Source organism: Vulpes vulpes, chromosome 2 (genome assembly GCF_048418805.1).
Source record: "Vulpes vulpes isolate BD-2025 chromosome 2, VulVul3, whole genome shotgun sequence".
In the NCBI taxonomy this organism is placed as follows: domain Eukaryota; kingdom Metazoa; phylum Chordata; class Mammalia; order Carnivora; family Canidae; genus Vulpes; species Vulpes vulpes.
Genome location: NC_132781.1, coordinates 4316192 through 4336836, shown reverse-complemented (window position 1 = coordinate 4336836; position 20645 = coordinate 4316192). Strand labels below are relative to the sequence as shown.

The following is a 20645-nucleotide window of genomic DNA, read 5'->3' as shown; positions in this document are numbered from 1 at the left end:
CTTAAGCAGCTCCCACGCTCAGCGCAGAGCCCAACGCGGGGCTTGATCTCAAGAGTGACCAGAAATCGGGTGGCTCAGTGGTTTAGCGCCGCCTTCAGCCCAGGGCCTGATCCTGGAGACCCGGAATCGAGTCCCGCGTCGGGTTCCCTGCATGGAGCCTGCTTCTCCCTCTGCCTGTGTCTACCTCTCTCTCTCCTCTCTCTGTGTGTCTCTCATGGATAAATAAATAAAATCTTTAAAAAAAAAAAAAAAGAGTGAGCAGAAATCAAGAGTCAGCCCCTTAATCAACTTGGCCACCACCCAGGCGCTCCTGTAACATTGCTTTTCTAATCAGTACATCCGCCTCGCAAGCCAAGTAAGATACTGTGATCCACATTTATAGGAGCAGAAACCGAGACTCAGAGAAGTCGTGTGGCTTGTGACAAGGGAGCCGAGTGTTGAAGAAGAATCTTTACAAGTTGGCTAGCATGTGGCCTGGGGATGTTGCACGAAGAAGCAGCATAGCGGTGTATGAGTCGGTCACCGTTAAAGGTGTCATTTAAGATGATCTTGAGCCAAGAGAAAGGTTGGTACATTCTATTAAGGCGGGTGGTTATATGTTTTAGAGTCATCCATAAAGAGATTGAAAATAAAATTTTTGTGCTTGAACAATTAACCCTCATGCATCTTGGAAGTCACGCACTTAGCCATACAGTGGAATGGAACACCTCGCTGCCCTGCCTTCCCTCCCTCCCTCCCTCCCTCCTCCTTCCTTCTGAGTTCTGGGAATGTTCCCCGTCCAATATGACTACAACACAGGTGTTCCTGGTTCCTGGGTGCCCAGGTACGTGTGAATTATGACCCACAGGCAGAAACGGTGGGTGCCGAGGGCGGGGCCAACCAACCAGAGAATACCCAACAGTCCTCCCTGACTCCAGGCACGGGGGCATCTCTGACTTGAGCTAAATAAAATGAACAAAGCCAACGATTAGCCTCCCGAGAGGCCTCTGGGCTCTGGGAACCTCAGGCCTCAGTGTCGGGGGAGTGTCACGCGTATGAGCCAGAATCAGAACAAAGCTTGACCAGAGTGGAATTTGCACAGGTGGCAATGAGGGGTGTTGTGCTAGTGCAAGTGGCGACTGCAGGGGTGTGCGGGCTGTGCGGCCATCCCAGAATCTAGGGACGGTAATTCGGTAATTCGTCTATACTCCCCAGGCCTGAGGCTGCCCCCCTCCCATCTTCACCCACCCCCTGCCCTCCTGCCCCCCCCCCCCTCCAGCCTCCACTCCCTGTGGGCCCAGACAGACTCCAGTGTCCACTCTGGGCCCCTTGCCTGGGACCTGGCCGTGGGGAAGGTCACCTGACTGCACAGATTTCTTTAAAAGGGGAGCAGGTGGGACCCACCCACGGAGCCACATGTACTTCAGTTCTCCTTGATACATACGAGCTTCCCGCTCTCTGGCAGGAAATAAAAATGCTTCCTGGGCGCGGTGGGGAGTAAAGGAGAGGGGGACAGTGTTCTGGTGAAGCTGAGCATACTTCCTCCTGCGTGCGGTTCCGGGGCGCGGGCAGGAGCAGGCAGGGTTGCGCCCTTACCAAGAATTTGCCTGGATCTCCTCCCCCTCAACTGTCTACACCCGGGGGCCTGGGCTGGCAAATCTGGAAGGGCTGGCCCGGTGTGTCTCCACGCGCCTCCGGCTCCGTTGCGCCCTTCCCCCTGCCTGGAACTGCCCGCCTCCCAAACCCTGGCCACCTGGCAGATTCCTACTCATTCTATAAAACCTTACTTTGAAAAAAAAAAAAAAAAAACAACCTTGCTTTGGCACCACCTTCATAAAACTCTGGCATCACCCTCCGGACAAAATGCATCACTTTCTCCTCTGTACATTAAAAAAAAAAAAGTTTTATTACGGAAAATTTCCTTGAGGATACAAAAGCAGAATTCCTCTGTACAACTTTTGCCAGGGGATGCTCGCTGTCGTCACCGCCTGTTACACGGGCCGGCAAGACGCCCGTCCCTGCGCTGCTCTTCAGAGCCACGCACGGCACCTGGCACATAGCGGATGAGTGGGTCTCAGATGGAACAGAAATGAGCCGCTACAATGCGCCCATTTTACAGATGCGGAAACCGAGGCCCCCAGCTCATCAGAGGAGTCGATGCAGCCTACTCTTTTGACTACTAGACAGGTAGAGAGACAGGTACCCGGCCCCCCCCCCGCGCCCTGGGCGACTAAGCCAGCGTCGCGCTCCCTCCCCCGGGGTTGGTCCCTGTACCACCGCCTCCCCCCCCACCCCCCCCCCCCGACCTGCGCGCGCGCCCGCTCCTCGCGCTTCCACCTCCTCCTCCTCCCCTCGCCAGCGGTCACCTGGGACCCCAGTCCCCGCTCCTGGACCCGGGACCAGCCCTTTACGCTGGCGGGGGCTGCCGCGGGCTACGAGGGCGCCCCCTCCCCAAGGACACACCGCGCGGGGATGCAGAGCGGGGGCCGCGGGGTCGCGCAGGTGCAGCGCGGGGCGGGGCTGGGGCCGGGCGCGCACCTCCGCGGGCGGGGCCGTGGTTGGGGGCGTGGCCACGGGCGGAGCCGGACGTGCACCTCCACTGGCGGGGGCGGGGCCTGGGGCGTGGCCTGGGGCGTGACCGGCGCGCAACTCCGCGGGGCGGGGCCGGGGGCGGGGCCGGCGCGCACCTCCACTGGCGGGGCGGGGCCTGGGGGCGTGTCCGGCGCGCATCTCCACTGGCGGGGGCGGGGCCTGGGGCGTGGCCGGGGGCGGGGCCGACGCGCACCTCCACTGGCGGGGGCGGGGCTGGGGGCGTGTCCTGCGCGCACCTCCACTGGCGGGGGCGGGGCCTGGGGCGTGGCCTGCGCGCACCTCCACTGGCGGGGCGGGGCCGGCGCGCACCTCCGGGGCGGGGCGGGGCCGGGCCGGGGCCGCCCCTCCTCCCGCCCCACCCGCGCGCTCGGAGCCCGGGATTAGCGACCCAGGAGCCCGCGCCCCGCGGCGCCGCCGCCACACTTTCCTGGGAGCGGCGGCCGCGGCGGCACCATGAAAAAGTCGTCCTCAGGTGGGCGCCACGGCCGGAGCGGGGAGGGGGAGGGGCCGGGGCCGGGGCCGGGGTCGGGGCCCCGGGACGAGCCCGCCTCCCTGGGCAGAGGCGCTGGCGGGCGGGCGGGCTCGTGCGGGTGCGTCCCCCGGCCCGTGAGCGCAGCCCCCGCCCCGCCCCGGGATCCAGGGTCCTCCAGGCCGTGACCCCTCGACGGACGGCGCTGCCCTTCGCTCCGAGGCCGCGGGGTCGGGGTCGGGGTCGGGGTCGGGGTCGGGGTCGGGGTCGTCCTGGCGCCCGAGGCCGCTGGCTCCGGCCCGGCTGGCCCGGCTGCCGGCCCCGGGCAGGGGCGCTCAGGTGTGTGCAGGGGCCCGGGGGCCCGGGGGCCGCCCTCCCTGCGCGCCCTCCTCACCCGGCGCCCACGAGCCTCGCCAGGGGCCTCGCCAGGGCCTCGCCAGGTGCCGCCGTCCGCGGTGCGCGCGCGCGTGCGTGTTGGCGGGGGCGGGGGGCGCCCTGGGGCAGCCTCGGGGCTGGTGGTCGGGGCCGCAGCATCCTCTGCGGATGAACTGTTAGTTACCCTCTACCCCGTGGGGCAGATGGGACCTTCCAGCAAGGCCCGGGCTTGGTACCACGGGCCCACCCCGCGGGTCTCAGCGCCCCCGCCCCGCGTGCTGGCATCCTGACTCCGCGGCAGGTTGCCCTCACGCAGGTGGGGGAGGCCCCCCTGGTTCGGGTTGCTCTGAGGTCCCACTTCACAGACGGGCAAACAAGCCACAAGCATGGAAAGGGGGAGCAAGGGTCATCCAGACCTCTGTCCTTTCTTTCTGTCTTTTTTTTCCTTTGTGGGTACCCCCACCCCCACCCCCCAAGGCTCCAGGCAGGATCCAGGGTCCTCCTCAGTTCTCAAATAATAACTGGCTTCTCCTCTTTTGCTCACCTTGCAAACTGTGCTCTTTCCCTTAATCTATTTGGACATGAAGTTTTCTGCCAAGGACTCGTGAACTGATTTTTGCTGATAAGAGGACAACATCATGGGACTTTGTCGGAGCTGAAGAGGCCATTCCCGCCACCCCCCCTGTCTTTGGGCCATTTCTCAGTCTCCTGCTTTCCACATTCAGGAACTGAAATGAGTAATAAAGAATAACTTGTCTCAAAGAGGGTTACTCAGAATTTCCTTCAAAATGCCCTCCTGGGTCCGGAGCTTAGAATGCCAGCTCTCACCCCCTTGCTGCAGACAGCGCGGCCCTTCAGACACCCCCTGAGCCCTCTCCGCTCTATCTTGGAAGCATGGGCGCGTTGATGTGATGGTGGAGGAGGAGGGGGCTTCCAGGTGGCACATGCTGGGGTTTGGCACGTGGCCTCCCTTCCTCCCCAGCATGCTCCAAATACTTGAGATGATTGTGGGCATTGCCGTGTGCGGCTCCCTCCCCGGGATCACTAGCCCCGCTCTTGCCCTAGGCTCCTTGCTCCTTGCACGTCACATCCTGCTGGTGGGTCTGGACAGCAGGGATGATATGGGCCCTGCTAGGTCATAGGTCCTTGGCCTCTTCCTGGGAGACTTTGAGATCATCCCACATGGGTGCCAGAGGGTCTCCTCTCTTCCACGCCTTCTCCCCCTCCCCCTGCCCCAGGTAAATTTAAAAAAGAGGGATGAAGCTTTGTGTAATAAGTGGAAGTAGAGTTTATGGGGTGAGTAGGAACCAGCTCTTGTAAAGGCAGCCTCCGTGGCTCCTGTGTTTACCTAACGGGGTGGGGCCCTGGAGGATGGGAGCCGGAGAAGCTTGGACCACTTCCAGTTTGTTCCCTGGCTGGCAGTGGTCCAGGGCGGGTTGGGTCACTCTTAGAGTTGTGTGGGATCGGGCTGGAGGGGCCTGGCCCAGGGGCGGGCTGGCCTCCGGCCTCCTCTGGGCATGCCGCAGTTCGCCTCACCCCCCACCCCCAATTCTGTAGGGATGCTTTGTGGAAGTCAGACTGACCCCTGCCTAGCGTCAATGCCACGAAATTAAGGAAAATTTGTGGGAAAAATCCCCCAGGGTTGAAAATCCTTGGAGGGCTTTTATTCACTGCCTAGATTGAGTGGGATCATTGCTTCTGAACCTATTTATGGGCTTGGAAATAAATTGAATGATGGTAATGGTGTCCTCTGCAGAGCTGGTTTGGAGCACTCATGAGTCTCTGAAAAGGGGGAGATTTTTAAGCTATGCTTTGGGGCAGATCCCAAGTGTCTCGGGTCCGTTTGCGTTTGCTGAGCACACACTGTGCGTTGGGCACGTACTACCGGGGCCTCGTGGGTACAAAGCTGATTAAAAGATGGGGGGGTCCTCGCTGCTGCATTCTCCCTGGGGAGGCGAGAAGGAGACGAGACACTAGCTTGATGACACCCTCCCGACCTGAACCATAGGCTGCAAATGCTACCGAATGCTCTGGAAGGAGGGACCCCAGGCGAGATGAGTAGGAGGCAAAATTGAACTGGGCCTTGAGAAATGAGAGGTGGGGGGTGGGTGGAGGATGAAAAAAAAAGGCTTTCCGAGTGGGGAGCAAAGCAAAGGCCCAGATGGGGGCTGCAGGGCGGCAGCTCCAGTGTGGCTCTTGGCTTTCCCCAGATGCACCTCACCGGCGGCTCCGGCTCTGGCTCCGGCTCCAGCTCCGGGGCAGCAGGGAGGCCCAGGGCTAAGTGCCGGGCTCCTGGAATTAAACCCGAGTCTGGCGCCTCCTCGACTCGATCTCGCTTCATTTGTTAAACAGGGTTGATGCTGATTTGTTGTGATGATTGCATGATCTCGCGCACAAAAAGGCCTAGAAAGGCCGGTGGCTGCTACCATCTTCATCGTTCTTACGGGCAGTAGGAAGGCCGAGAAGGCCAAATGTCCCTGCCTTTCCCGAGAAGCCTGGAGGCTTCCTGGTCCTCCCTGCAGCTCTGTTGGTTTGGAGGCCCGGAGCGAGGCCCGGGCTTCTCCCTCTGCCCCTTGGCGCCGGAGCCGGCTGAGATCTGAACCCCCTCTGGTTTTCTGGTTTTCTGAGTTTGGAATGAGGTCACATGGACCTGGCTCCCCTGGCAATCCTCACTGGGAATCCTCCCGTGGGGCCTCACCTGAGGCCCCCAAGCCACAGAAATCAGGAGCAAGGGGGGTGGGGATTGGTCTGTGTGTGCACTTGGGAGCTATTCTGAGATTCTCTGTGGCTCTCAGGACATTGGCAAAGGGCGCCCCTGGCCTACCAGGGGTTAAAAAGCTCTGCACCCAGGTGACCTCTCTAGAGGCCTGGGTAGGAGGCTGGACCCCAGAGGAATGGCCTCACAGAGATTATGTCCATGGCTGGCCCCTGGAAAGTGTGGCCTTCCTTTCACCCAGTGCTCTGGGAGCTGACTTATGGGAAGAGAGAGAGGAACCTCCGAGAACACTTCCCCAGTGTGCTAACCCCGGGTTCCCCGCTTGCAGGGTAAGCATGGCCAGGGAGCTGAGGCAGGGCTCTTCCTCTTCTCTGTGCCCCCCCCCCCCCAAGCCAATGTGCTCTGGCTCAGCTCGGGACCTGGGCAGAGAGACAGAGCTACCTCGTGCACTGAGTCTAGCCCCGTGGACTTGTGCCCAGGACCCTGGGACTCATGGACCCCCGAAGCCCCCCAGTCACGAGCAGGCAGGCTGAGCCTGAGACCTGGGGCCATCCCCCTGGCTGGCCTGTTGCAGGAGTGGGGAGGCAGGCTCGGGCCTGGGCCTGCTCACGCTTCTATGTGACTGTGTGGCTGCTCAGAGTCACCTGCTGGCCGCATCTCCCCAGCCAGCCCCGAGGGGTTCTGAGAGTCCTGCAAGACACACCTGAGTTTGAGGCCGCCCACCTTTTTCCCGGAAATCTGCTGCCCCTCCAAGTAACCAGTTGGAGGCAGGACAGGTGCAGAGGGGGCGTGAGATTGCCCCTCCAGAGCAGAGGCCTAGAGCCCATGACCTAGGTGGACGTGAGGGCGGGCTGTGTGCTCAGAGCTCCCAGAAGGGTGTCAGCGGAGGGCATCTCACCTGAGGACCCTGCGACCCCACTAGCAGGGAGAAGGGGCTCCCCACGCCCCACCCCTCAACGCCTTGGGCAGCCCTGAGACTCTCCTGCCCATCCCAGGCTGCCCCACGCGGCTGGGGCCTGGGGGTGGGACCTCGTTTCTGCACTCTGTTTGTCCCTGCGCAGCGTTGCGTGGGCCGTGCAGTTTGCCTAAGATGTGCTCGATAAGGAGGGTTCAGCACACAGCGGCGCAGGGCCCAGCCAGGGGCGAGGAGCGCCAGTTCCTGGGCGGATCCAGCTGGTGGCCTTGGGGGAGGGAGGCCCCAGGCCCCAGGGCCCGAGCCTCTGTGTGGGGAGGGAAGTGGCTGCTGGGCTCCTGGCTCTCTCTGTTGGGGCTATTATCGTGGCCTGGGGACTTGGGGGGATCCGTGGGTGCGGGCGGCAGTGGGGCCCCCTGGGGACCTGCACAGAGCCCACGGGCTGCAGCGCCCACTGTGCTGAGGGCCCGGGTCTCCCAGAGGGACGTGGGCTGAGCAGCGGGGTGCCTGTCTCCCCAGATTCCTGGCCAGTTTTGACTGTCCCTGTGGATTCAGCCGCTCATCCTCAGAGCGTCTGCGGGCGCTGCTGATGCCAGGCTCTGAGCGTCCTTCCTGCACGCTGGTGGCTCCGCGGAAAGGTGGCCTGCCCTTGGGTCTCCGAGGTTGAGTGTGGCACTCCGCGCGGCCCGGTTTCTCTCTGCCTTATCTCCGTGTCCCCGCCCGGGCCCGGGTCCATTGCAGGCTGCGTGAAGGGGGGCATTGAGCTGCGGCCGGCGGAGGGGGTGGCGGCTCCCGGGCGTCTTGCTGTCAGTGGCCTTTTGGAAGCTCTGCGACAACTGCGCTTTGTTCCCAGCCTAATCTGACCTGGTTCTCTGAAGCGTGACTGCTGGCAGCCTGCGAGCCTCCAGGACAGCAAAAGGGGCAGCGGCAGGGAGAGGAAGACGATCCGGGTCGCAGGGTGGCCCTCGAGCCCCAGCTCCCTGTCTGCTGCGGCAGGAGCGCATGTCACATGTCCTCTGGTCCTCCCCCAAGCGATGCGGGCTGCAGGCCCCAGCCCCCATGTGTGGGCCCCCCAAAGTGCTGGGTGGGGAGAGGAGGGCCTCTGCCCTGCTGGCGGACGCCCCCTGGAGAGTCGTGTCTTCTGCTGGCCTGGGGTTTCAGAGTGGGGCCGAGATAGGAGGATGGGGCGGGGGCTTGTCCACTGTCCTCTCTTTGGCTGCTGGACGGGCTGTGGTCATCCCCATGGGTGGCTTACAGGGCAGGCAGAGCCACCGAGGCTGTGGCTGGGCCTGGGAACGGGGGTGCTGGTCCCATGGAAGTCCCCGCGAGCTGTGCCAGGGCCCCTCGTCCCGGCCGCGCCAGGCGTGTCGGGGCAGCAGCTGTGTGCCCGGGCTGGAGACGGCTCCTGGGGAGTGTGGTTACCGGGAGGGGCCGGGCAGGGGCAGGCTGGCAGGCTGCCTGGGGCTTGGCCTGCACCCCTACCTGACCCGCATCCGGGGGCTTTCACAGAATTCCCATGGACCGGGCCTCCTGTTTCCACCCAGGATCAGATCCCGGTGGGAGAATAATGCTCCTGTAACCCAAGCCACTTGGAAGTGGGTTAAATCCAACCCCTGTTGTCTTCTAACCTGTTAAGGACCTGGCTAATCAACCCGGAGGGATTTGGGGGTTAGTTTGCAAAATGCTGTAATAGAACCGTGACTTGGGTTCTGTAGCCACAGGTTCAAACCTGTGGGTGTCGAGGGGCAGGTGTTAGACTGTTGTACAGAGGTGAGCCAGTGTAGACGCTGCAGGGGACACAGGCGGTGGTGCACACATCGGGGGGTGCCGTGAGGCCGGAGAGGCGGAGGGGGTGGGCGTCTGGCCGAGGTGGACCCTCCGCCGCACGGGCGGGCGAGTCATTCTGGATGGCAGCGCCTTCCTGGCAGCCGGGGGGCTGGCGCTTCAGCAGCCAGACCTTTGCATAATACATTTTTGGGGGGTTTGTTTTCTTAAAGAAAAGCTTTTTCTAAAATACACACTGTGCATCTCGTCTTTCTCTTTGGTCTTCTTAAAATTTCTCCCCCTCTCGGTTATTCACTTTGCTCATTACTCATCACCAACGAGAATAGGAAATTGAAAGAACAAATCGTCCCGTCCCGTCGGTGTAACACTGCTTGTTGAGCCCCCTCCACCACAGGCACAGGCGTAGCGTTTGATTTGATTCTCAAAGGTGTAAAACATATTTCCCAGAGGTTCCCTAGGGAAACCACTTTAATTCTGTCCTTTCCACCTGAGATGGGATCTCATGCATGGATCGCAGGATTCTGACTTGATGGCTCCCCAGAGCGGACGTCCCTGGTTTGCTGATCCCTCCTCTTACTAGCCGCTGACCCTGCCCCTCCCCTGGGATGGTGGGGGGCCCCCGAGGCTCGAATCGAGGCTTCTGTGCCAAGCCGACCTTGTCACAGTAGCCGCGCTCCTAGCTGGGGGACACGGGCTGGTTGGATACTGAACATTTCTCCAGGTAATTAGCTTAATAAAACATTGCGCACGATGACTCCTTTTTTCCATCATTCCTGGGATTGCATCCAAAACCAGACAAGTGTTCTGACTGCAGCGTTTTGTAAGGAGGCCCGATGAACAGCAAATGCCGTTCGCTCTGCTTATCAACCCACGTCGAGGATTGACTTGTCTAGAAGGTCAGCCCCAGGCCCCCGTGGGATGGCATTTGGAAGCCGGGCCTTTGGGAGGTGATTTCCGTTGAGACAGTCTTGAGGGTGCGGCCCTCATGGTGGGGTTGGTGTCCCTATAAGAGGAGGAGACTGCAGTGCTCCCCCTACCTGCCATGTGAGGATAAAATTTTTTTTTAAATTAGAAATCAATAAAAGATAAGTCCACTTGCCTCCAGGGCTTGATTCCTGTCTCTGGCTGGTGTGCAATGCCAGGGCGGCCACCCTGGGGCCCTGCTTCCCTTCTTTGGCCCCTACGGATGGATGCACCTGTACCCTAGGAAGTGTCCTTTGGCTTCTTTGAGCCAGCCTAAATGCCCTGGCCACCCCTGGTGACCGATCGCCTCTCCTGGCGACCATTCCTTATGCTGCCTCGTTACCTGTGCAGCGACTTCTACTGGACGCCGGGCCCCACAGGCCAGTCGACAGCGCTGCCTGCACAGCCGCCTGCCTAGCCAGGCTTCCCAGGGCCCTTGCACCCCTGACCTCACCTTTCTCTGGGGCGTGCCCTCCTGTCATGCTCTCCCCAGCGTCTCAAGCTCGAGCGAAGCACATCTACCTCTTTGGTGACTCGGGGGGATAGTAAACAGTGGGACCCCAAGAAGACCCATGCACCTTCCTGTAATCTGGGGACGCCTTCCTACAGCTCTTTTTGGCTGCAGTCAGCAGTTTCTGATGGCTTATCCTCAATTTCCCCTAGGGTCCCTGGGCCCTTTGTTCATCTGCTCATCTTTCTTACAGGAATAGTTTGTTCATGGCTTGTATTTGGGTGTCTGACCAGGACACAGAAATCACTCGAGGACTTGGAACAGAAGGGCTTCAATGTAGGCATTTTGTTCGGGGGATGATGGAAAGAAGCAGCTAGGGGCAGATCCAGCTTGCATGAGGTCTGTATGACATGATTCCCTGTTTAGAATGAGGGAAGAAAGAACACCAAATTGTAAATTTTATCGTATTTTATTTTTTAAAAGATTTTATTTATTATTTGTTTATTTTTAAAGATTTTATTTATTTACTCATGAGAGACAGAGAGAGGCAGAGACACAGGCAGAGGGAGAAGCAGGCTTCCTGTGGGGAGCCCGATGTGGGACTTGATCCCAGGACCCCAGGATCACGCCCTGAGCCAAAGGCAGACGCTCAACCACTGAGCCACCCAAGTGCCCCAAGATTTTATTTTTTATTTATTTATTTATTTATTTATTTATTTATTTATTATTTTCAAGATTTTATTTTTGAAGTAATCTCTACCCCCAACGTGGGGCACGAACTCATAATCTCGAGATCAAGAGTCACACACTCCACCGACTGAGCCAGCCAGGTATCCCCAAATTATAAATTTTAAACAGCTAGCAAATACCATAAACCCCAGAAAATCCAGAAAAATAACAATACTCTTATCAATCAACTACTTGTCTTTTCCCCAGAAGCAATGGCTTGGCCACGTACTCTGATCGCTTCTTTACGTGATGACTTGGTAACATCATTTTCTCGTGAGAGACTAGAAAGTTCATTCATCTTATGGTTAATCAAAGTTTTTTTTTTTTTTTTTTTTTTTTTACTTTTGGTTAATTGAGATGCATTAAAAAGTGTGACTTCAGGGGCACCTGGGCGGCTCAGTCAGTTGAGCATCAGACTCTTGGTTTCAGCTCAGGTCTTGATCTTGGGGTGGTGGGATCAAGCTATTCGGAGCTTGTCCCTCTTCCCCCACACCCTCCCCCAAAATCCCAGCTCGTGCGCACGTGCACTCTCTCTCTAAGATAAAAAAGGAAAAAAAAAAAAAAAGGAAAAAAAATCTTTAAAAGAATACTTGCTGCCCTTTAAAAAAAAGTGACTTCACCCAGAGTTAGTAGTACTGCCACAATTTTTGCCCTATGAACACAAGAATTCTGATAAATACTATTAGGACAATTTCGATTCACCGCCTTCGGCCCAGAGCGTGATCCTGGAGTCCTGGGATCGAGTCCCACATGGGGCTCCCTGCACGGAGCCTGCTTCTCCCTCTGCCTGTGTCTCTGCCCCTCTCTCTCTCTCTGTCTCTCATGAATAAATAAATAAAATCTTAAAAAGACAAAAAGGAAAGTATGGGGCATCTAGAACTGTATATTTATTTCCGACTGGGGATACTTTTTGTTTTGACTCACGTGGAAGGGAATCAAGTTCTCTGCTCTCTGCTCCCGACTTGTGTCTGGGGGTCGGAGTGGTTTTCCGTGGGCTGGCTTCTGCTTCCATACGTTCCACCCCACCCCTACCCCTGCTGCCCACATGTTTCCGGCAGGCACTCGGGTCGTGTTGGTGTCTTATCCCTGGTGATCCTGCACAGCAGACAGATTGGAGCAGTGATTGGAAGGAGTGTTGCTGGACTTGCACCTCGGGGTGGCGAGCCGTCACCTAAGTAAACACAGAAATAACTATAAACTATGTAAATATAACCCAGCCGAGTCCAAACTACACATCTCCCCGTCCAGCCTCTCCGTGGTGGGAGCCCCCAGATGCCAGCGGCGCCTCCCCTGGTACCTTACACAGGAGCCGTGTGATGGGCAGGGCCTCAGAGTCCACGTAGACCGTGATTTTAACTGATCGGATTGAAGATATTTTCTGTTGTGCAAATTCTGCAAAAATGTGGGTATGTTGTTAGGGTCCTTCTCGTGCTAGTCGAGGGCCCTGGAGCTTATGGTTCCTTGGCTTCTTGGAGACAAGCTACAGGTGAGCAGCAGGAAGCTCCCTGCCCCCAGGTCAGAGGGTCAGAGGGAGGAGCTCGTGTCTCCAGTCCAGGGGCACCTGCAGGTAGTGGGGATAAAGGTGAGCTTGCCAGGCCCGAGCTGCAGCTTTCAGCAGAGATGAGACCTGTTGCGGGAGAAACTTCCAGGATGGATTGAGGGGGTAGGATCTACCCCGTTTCTCCCGTGCTCCCACCTTCTAGGCTTCTCCCAAGTCCCCCCTACCCCCAGCCCCACACTGGTTGGCAGACCTGGGGACCCTGTCTTCTGTGGCTGACAGCCCTTCTGCTGCTCAGACGAGCGCCTGGAGGGGCAGCGAGGAGCCGAGGGATCCGCTTATGCTTAAAGATGATCTGTCGTTTGCCTGAAATTCAGACTTTGCTGAGTGTGTATTTTATATGACGAACGTCGTTTATGTAGGTGGGACCCAGAGATGGCCAGCTGGTGGGCCCTGGGGGGAAGGGCTCTGCGGGACCTTGCTCAGCACCGATGTCGTGGGGCAGACTTGGCTCTCGGGTGACCTTGCTGCCTGGTGAGGGTGGTCAGAGCCCCCGCGTGCAGAAGCCGCTGGCACCTTCCCGGCCTGTGCGCCCAGGCTGCGAGCGCCGCCACCAGAGGCCAGGCCACTCCGGGTCCCTTGTTCCCCCGCTCCTTGAACAGCGCCCGGTGCAGCCGATGCTCATGAATGTTTTCATCTTGGAGATGCGCCCACACAGGCTCAGAGAGATGGAACACCCGCCCGAAGATGCAGTCAGAGCTCGGGGCGTCCCCGGGAGGGCACCCCCTCCTCCCTCGCCTGTCCAGCACACCAAGGGCGGAGGCTGGGAGGAGAGGGAGGAGCGCTTATCGCCTGATCTCAGGTTCCTCTCAGGATAAGCCTAGAATCTGACTCTTCACTCCCACCTGCGACCTTTGACTTTGCTGGAGCCTCTCCCAGCTTCTGTGGGCCCTGGGGAAAGGGGTGAAGACGGTGCGTCCCGGGGCCCCCACCCCGGGCTCAGAGGCCGAGGGGCAGGCGGCTGCGGGCCAAGGTCGCTGTGACCTCCCCGTCCTTTCCTGAGAGACTCGAACTCAGGAGTTGGAAGAAAAAAAATTGAAAATGGATTCTTTTTTTTTTTTTTTTTTTAAGATTTTATTAATTTATTCATGAGAGACACAGAGAGAAGCAGAGACACAGGCGGAGGGAGAAGCAGGCTCCCTGCGGGGAGCTCGATGCGAGACTTGATCCTGGGACTCCAGGATCATGATCCGAGCCCACCCGGGCGCCCCAGATGCTTTTCTTTTCTTTATTAAAAATGAACGTTGGGGATCCCTGGGTGGCGCAGTGGTTTGGCGCCTGCCTTTGGCCCAGGGCGCGATCCTGGAGACCCAGAATCGAATCCCACGTCAGGCTCCCGGTGCATGGAGCCTGCTTCTCCCTCTGCCTGTGTCTCTGCCTCTCTCTCTATCTCTCTGTGACTATCATAAATAAATAAAAAAAAATTAAAAAAAAAAAAATGAACGTTGGTGCAAGTTTTCACAGCGCCTCTTCCTGCAAAACGGTGACTTTTTAAAAAAAAATTTATTTATTTATTCATGATAGACACAGAGAGAGAGAGGCAGAAACACAGGCAGAGGGTGCAGCAGGCTCCATGCAGGGAGCCCGATGCGGGACTCGATCCCGGGACTCCAGGACTGCGCCCTGGGCCAAAGGCAGGCACCAAACTGCTGAGCCACCCAGGGATCCCAAAACGGTGACTTCTTGATTGGGGGAAGGTCCTGTCCAGACCTCATTCATTGTTGGCTCGGAGCAGAATGGGGTGCACGTGTGTGTGTTTCGGGGGGTGTCACCCTCTGCCCGGGTCAGGATGTCCAGGCTGTGCGCGACCCTGGGCGGAGTCGGTGGCTCCGAGGCTGTGCGTGGCCGTGCACTCATCAAACCCAAAACTATCGATAATACGTGAACTCGAGAGTCTAGTTAGATTCCTTGTCTCCTTTGAAGGGTGTTTCAGTCTCGGGGGTTCGGAGCCCGACACGTCACACCTTCCTGGCGTTTGTCACTACTCTGGAGTTTGTGACCTTGTATGAAATGGCTTTTGCCCTGGCCTCGGAGTTTCTGGGGTGGCCGGGGTCTGGGAGGGGAGAGCGTCCAGATGTTGAGCCCCCCTGCCCCAAGAGTGACCGTTTTCCTCTGGATCTCACGCTAACTCACACTCGGTGCCCGTGCATGAGCACAGGGGCAGCCGAGCTTTGTTAATTCCTAATTATAGATCCCTGGGTTCCGGCTGGATGTGGGGCTGGTGAATAACGAGCATAATAATAATTTGAAAATGATGATGATTATGATGAATATGCTACTAATGATAATAATTATGCAATCCATTGAGCGCTTACCTCGTGCGAGGCGCCCTGCCGAGTGCCCGGAGCGTGGGACCTCGTCTAATCTCGGTCACACGGGTGCGGCCGCCACGCTCCGTCCGCGTGCTGCACGCGGTGGGGGGGGACCCGACACCGGGAGGTGTCGGGAGGTCATTCCCCACCCCGGGGTGGGGGGAGGTGCACGCAGGCACCTGGCGAAGCCTGGGTTTGAACTCTTGCTCCTCTGCCCGCCGGCCGTCCCGCCTGCCGGGCCTCGGGGAACTCACGCGGCTCGGTCGGGGATGACTCCAGCCAGCCAGATTCCAGATCGCCTCCTCTCCCCCGGAATATGTTTTATTTTAAAATCACATAAAAATAACTCAATTCTCAACTGGAACAACTGAGCCCTTGGATGGCTCGGAGGCCTTTCCGGCTCCCTCTCCGCTGGGCTCCGCCGCGGCCGGGAGCCGTCCAAGGAGCCGGATTTCAGTAGCTCTTGGCCGGGGTGTGGCCCCGGGAGGCCGGGCAGCGGGCGGGAGCCTGTGCGGGGGCGGGGGCCGCGGCCGCCACCTCCCGCGTGCCCGGCGCCTCCTCCGTGCCAGGGGCTGCCTGGCACCGGCCGCGTGTTTTGGGAAATCGGAAAAATAAACAGCATCAATAAAACAAAAGCTCCACCCAAGAAATCTGAGACAGATGCTGTTTTGGTCCCAGCGGCCGCTGCAGCCCCACCCCGGGGCTTGGGGGGCGTCGAGCCCAGGAGGGGCTGGGGGACCAGATGCCCCGGGTGTGGGGTGGGGGCTCGGGGACCTGAATGGGACCTCTCCCCTTTTCCCTTCGCCGGAAGCAGGGGCAGGGGTGCGGGTGGGCGTCCAGCCGGCCCAGGGGATGTCGCAGCCGGAAGTGAGTCAATCCACAGGAATGCTGGGCCCATTCCTTCCCTGTGTCTCACCCCCGACGTTTCCATACTGGGGACTGACTGGCTTCAGAGGCACAGCCGTGGCCCACGGGGGCCACAGCGGGACCTCTGCGTGGCTTGTCACCCGCATGTGCGTGTTGGGGCTAAGAGTGATGCTCGGGGCGGTTACACGCAGCGTCGCTCCCACTCGGGTCACAGCCGTCGTGGGGGGAGGCCTGCGGAGGCTGGGGATGCCGCGCTCACGCCTGGGCAGCCCTGGGAGCGGGCCCGCGCCCTCCGCGCCCCCCCGGCCCCGGGCCCCCACCGGAGCCACTTCGGGCCACCCTCTCCTGTCTCACGGGAGCTGCCGTCGCAGAAGCCTGATGCAAGACCAGCCGGCGCGGCCCGAGGCCGTGGTCCCCGCTCGCGTCTGGCAGGCCGGCCTGGAACCCCGCGTTCTGGTTGGACGCCCGAGGACGGATGGTTTCCATGGCTCAGCCGGGAGCCGATGTCAGTCAGGGCAGGTGGCACCTGGAAGGATGCTTGCGTGTCTGCCGGGTGAGGTCACCGTATGTCAGGGTTTGCCGGAGGAGCAGACCCGCGGGGGACGGGCTCCTGTGGTGGCCGAGGCCGCAGGACACCGCGGGCTGCCGTCTGTAAGCCGGCCACCCGGGATGCCGGTGCTGTCGTGCAGCCCGAGTCTGCAGGCCCGAGAACCAGGGGACCCGAGGGTGGCCGTCCCCGTCCACGGGCAGGAGAAGCCCAGTGTCCCCGCCAGGCCGCGAGCATCCTCCCTCCTTTGCTCAAGCCCACAGCACCGGGGGCACGGCCTGCTGCACTCAGTCTGGCGATTCACACGCCAACCTCGTCCAGAAACACCCTGGCACCCTCACGCTCCCAGAAATACTGTGTGGCCAAATATCCGGGCACCTGGGCATGCGGTCAAGTTGACACGACGTGGCTGGGGCGGGGCAGGGGCTCTGCAGGGGAACTTGGCATCTGGGGACTTCCGAGCCTCTCTTCCCTGAAATGGCAGTGGTGGCACCTGCCTGGGGGGCTGAGTGGGGAGAGGACACAAGCTGGTGACTGTCCTAGAGCCTCGGCGAGTGGACATGGCTCACCATCCCCCTGGCCTCCTGCAAGGGACAGCTTGGGCCTCCTCGCCTCCTGGAAGCCTCACTGGTCACTTTGAGCCCTTGAGTCCTGTGCCACGTGCACCTCTTGGTGTTGTTTCAGGGTGTGTTCAATATCTGAACCCCAAATACTGGAGTACCCCAAATATTGGAAGACCCCAATATTGCACATCTTGGGGTCCTCCCCAGCTCTGGAAAGCGGCCCAGGCTTAGTGGTAGGTGTCTCACTACCAGACCCCGAAGGACGGACTGCACCCCGTTCTGTCGATGTGGAGAGCGTGTGTGTCGCCGGGGAGCTGGACATGAAGCCAGGTCTGCAGGCCGCCCTGCCTGGGGCTCTGGAACCTTCAGGATCGGTGCTGGCTACATCCACTCGCCGTTGCCCGTAGTTCAGCAGCGGGTTTGTGGGACGAATGAGGGAATGAATGAATGTCACAAGAGCCTCTGTGGAGGTGCTCGGGACCCCAGCGTTCCGGGTGGGGGTCAGATGGTGGAGGCCGCAGGCAGGTTTCTGGCTTAGCCCTGGGCCCCTTCTGCACTCCTCCTGCTGTCTGTGGGGAGGGCCTCTGTTGGCCAACTTGGGGTGTCCCGGCAGCTCCAAAGCACGGCCTGGTTGCCCAGGCAGGCCCTTTCCGGATCCCACGGATACCCTTCCTGGCAGCCTCAGGCTTGCTCGGCTTAGCACCTCAGCAAACCTCCTCGAGTTGGGACTTGCCTGCCCTAAGCCTCTGCGGGGAGCACGCGCTGCCGCCAGGGGTGTGTGCGGGGACGGAGCACGTGCAGCACGAGGCTGTGTTAATCTGGGCTCTGTTCTTGCTCCCTCCTGGGGGTGTGGGAGAGAGCAGCTCCTCCTCCACCCTCCCACATCCAGCCTGGCTCTGCCCGGCCCCAGAGCAGAGGGGGCTGCGTCCAGGACCCTGGTGCAGGGAAATCTCAGTTCACGATACGGGTAGACGTGCATGGTCCCAGGGGGTGGCTGGTGCCTGACTGGGTGCCAGCACCACTCGCCAGCCTGCAGACAGGCAGGGTGGTGCGGCACCCTTGGCCAAGCCCCGATTTTGGAGTTTGATGGACATTGAGTTCATTCTGGGCTCAACTCCTAGTAGCCGTGTGGCCTCAACCCCACTGACATTCAGCTGTAAGGTGGGAAATGTGTGCAAAGGGTTTGGCCTGGTGCCCACCAGCGGCCGGCATCCAGACGGCAGTGGCTGTCCTTGCTGGTGGCCACCGGGTCTGGGTGTCACCTGGGAGGACGAGGGAGCCCATGGCAGGAGGACAGGTGAGGAGATGCCCAGTGGTAACCACCCCACCCCCCAGCGGCCTTGTGTGACCTTTGCCCTCTGCCCCTGTCTTTAGGAGTCACGCGGACCTCCAGCAACCGTCTCCGGAAGCTTGGCGACCCCACTGGCCCAGGTAAGTGGCTTGTTCAGCCATGATCCCCAGCGCTCCGTCCCGCCTGCCTTCCCGGGTGAGTGGGGCCTCTTCCCTGCTGCCCAGGGAGGCACTGTCTTTGGTGGCTCTGCTGCAGGTGGCTTTCAGGCCCGTTGACCACAGCAGAGGCCTGGGGGTACAGGACAGAGGGCAGAGGGGAGAGGTGGACGTGGATGCCATAGGGCGCGCTGGCCGAGGTGCCCAGGGACGGGCGGCCCGAGGGAGGGAGGCTCTGACTCTGAGCGGCTCTGGGCCGGTGGGTCCATGGACCACGGTGCCTGTTCCCTGTGACCCTGCAGAATGGAGGGTGCTCCCGCGACAGAGCGGACACGCAGCCTTGACCCGTGTCATGTAAACGGGCTCCCGGTGGTGCTGGCCGAGCTCTTCTCCCTGCTGCTTCGGTGTGTGTGTCGTGCTGGTGGCCTCTTGTGGAAGAGGACACTGAGGCCCAGAGGTGAAGGGCCCTGCCTCCCCTAGAGCCCACATCCTACCTCCCAGACCAGCCCTGCCCAGCAGAGCTTCCCGTGGCGGTTCCACGTCCACACTGTCCAGTACAGTGGCCACGCGCCTCACTGAGTTTTTTACTCATTCAGTCACTTGTGTACAATTACTCAATTAACTGAATTTCCACTTAATATCCACATGTAGCCGGCAGCTGTGAAGTTCGACAGCTCTGGATCATTCTGGCCGCCCCAGAATTCCTTACCCAATGGCCTTGAGCCCATTTCCGGGGCCGTTGCAAACCGCCCCGAGGGCTAACCATCGGAGTGGCACCTGCCCGTGGGCTGGGCACCCCCGGCTGGCGGGGCGGCCGAGGGGCAGCTCCTCGCCCAGGACGGGGGTGGTAGTGTCGGGGCGTGTGGGTGTACAGGCCGGGATGTCCACAGGGCTGTGTCGGAGGCCCCTTGTGGTGTGGGATGGGGCCGGGTGTGGGGAGGGAAGGGTGACGCCCGGCTGGAGGTCTCCGGGGCGGCTGCATGATTCACATCCGTGGTTAAGCAAGAGCTCCCCACTCCCGACCGCCCCCCCCCAGCTGCGGCGGGACACCAACCACTGGACTGCCCAGCCCCGTCGTCTTTCTGGGGCAGCTTTTGTCTGGGGCTCCTTGCCCCTGCAGCCGGAGAGCTTCTCTGCCTCCCTCCCTTCCAGCAGCCGGGCTGGGTCCCGGGGCCTTGCCCCGTGATGGGCTGCGAGCAGGCTCCTGAGTTTGGGGTTGAGGTCTCGGGAGACTGGCGCCCCGGGCTGTGTGGACACCGTCTCCTCTGGCCATCGCTGCCCTGTGCTCAGCCCGGCCGGTTCTGTGCCGTCAGCACTTGGCAGCCGCTTCCATGGCTCCGCTTGGAAGCCTAAGGCATAATTTGCCAAAGCCCAGAGCTGCAAGCCGGTGATCTGGGTTTCGCTTGGGACCGCCTGCTGACACACGAAATCCTTTCTGGGGGGGCTGTGCAGGCTCTGGCCTGGGACACCCTTTCCTTGTCTTCCTGGCTCCTTCTCTGATCCCTGCCATCCGGGGGCTACGACCGGGGGCCAGGTGGGGTTCTTCCCTGGACCCCCAGCTTCTCAGCTCCCCGCAGTCCCTCTGGCCCTTGCAGGATCCCCCTTCAGAGCTGCCGCGGTCCTGCTCCTGCCCCGCAGCCTGACCTCTCGCCCACACTCTGACTGGTCTCCTGCGTCCAGGACCCCAGACCCCCAGTCCTCCCAGAGGGCAAAGGGCCGTATGACAGCGTCCCCGCCGCCGCCCCTGTGAGCTCAGGGTCTTCGCGAGGCTGTGTTTGGGCCCAGGCCGCAGATGGCCGATTCTGGCACAAGCCGCAGCCCATCAGCTCAAGCCACATCCATGGTCAAGCCTTCGATGAACTCACTCATTTTCTGTCCTTTTTCTTTTTTTTTTTTTTAATGGAATTGGTAGACATACAAAATACACTATAAAGAATAAAATAACCAACCAGCCATGCACCCACCATATTCCCCTTGAGAAATAAGGGGTTGCGAGTGTGGTCTGAGCCCCCGAGTCACCCTCCCCATGCCTCTTCCCACCAAGATGACCACCTGCTTGTTTTAGAAAAACAAAACAAAACAGATTTTAAGATTTCATTCATTTATTTGAGAGACAGGCAGACAGTGAGAGAGAGCACACGAGCAGGGGCAGAGGGAGAAGCAGGCTCCCCGCGGAGCAGGGAGCCCGATGTGGGACTTGATCCCAGGACCCCGGGATCACGACCTGAGCCGAAGGCGGACGCTCACCCACTGAGCCACCCAGGCGCCCCGTGACCACCCGTTTGCATTCAGAACTGGGCACCGCCGGGCATGTCTGTGCTGCTGCCTGTGGACTGCACGCGTCTCGCCCTGCAGACCGGCAGCATCACATCGAGTGTCC

At 60.1% G+C, this 20645-nt stretch overlaps 1 protein-coding gene across 1 annotated transcript in view; it reads left to right on the top strand.

Moving 5' to 3' along the window:
* Nucleotides 1-2916: 2916 nt before the first annotated feature.
* The window catches only part of SEPTIN9 (septin 9), a 144791-nt gene continuing 127062 nt past the window's right edge, over nt 2917-20645 (top strand). Inside the window, exons 1-2 of the mRNA XM_072746523.1 lie at nt 2917-3043; nt 18194-18250. Coding sequence (XP_072602624.1) covers nt 3025-3043; nt 18194-18250 — 76 coding nt within the window. The 5' untranslated portion in view covers nt 2917-3024. The remainder of the gene's footprint in view (nt 3044-18193; nt 18251-20645) is intronic.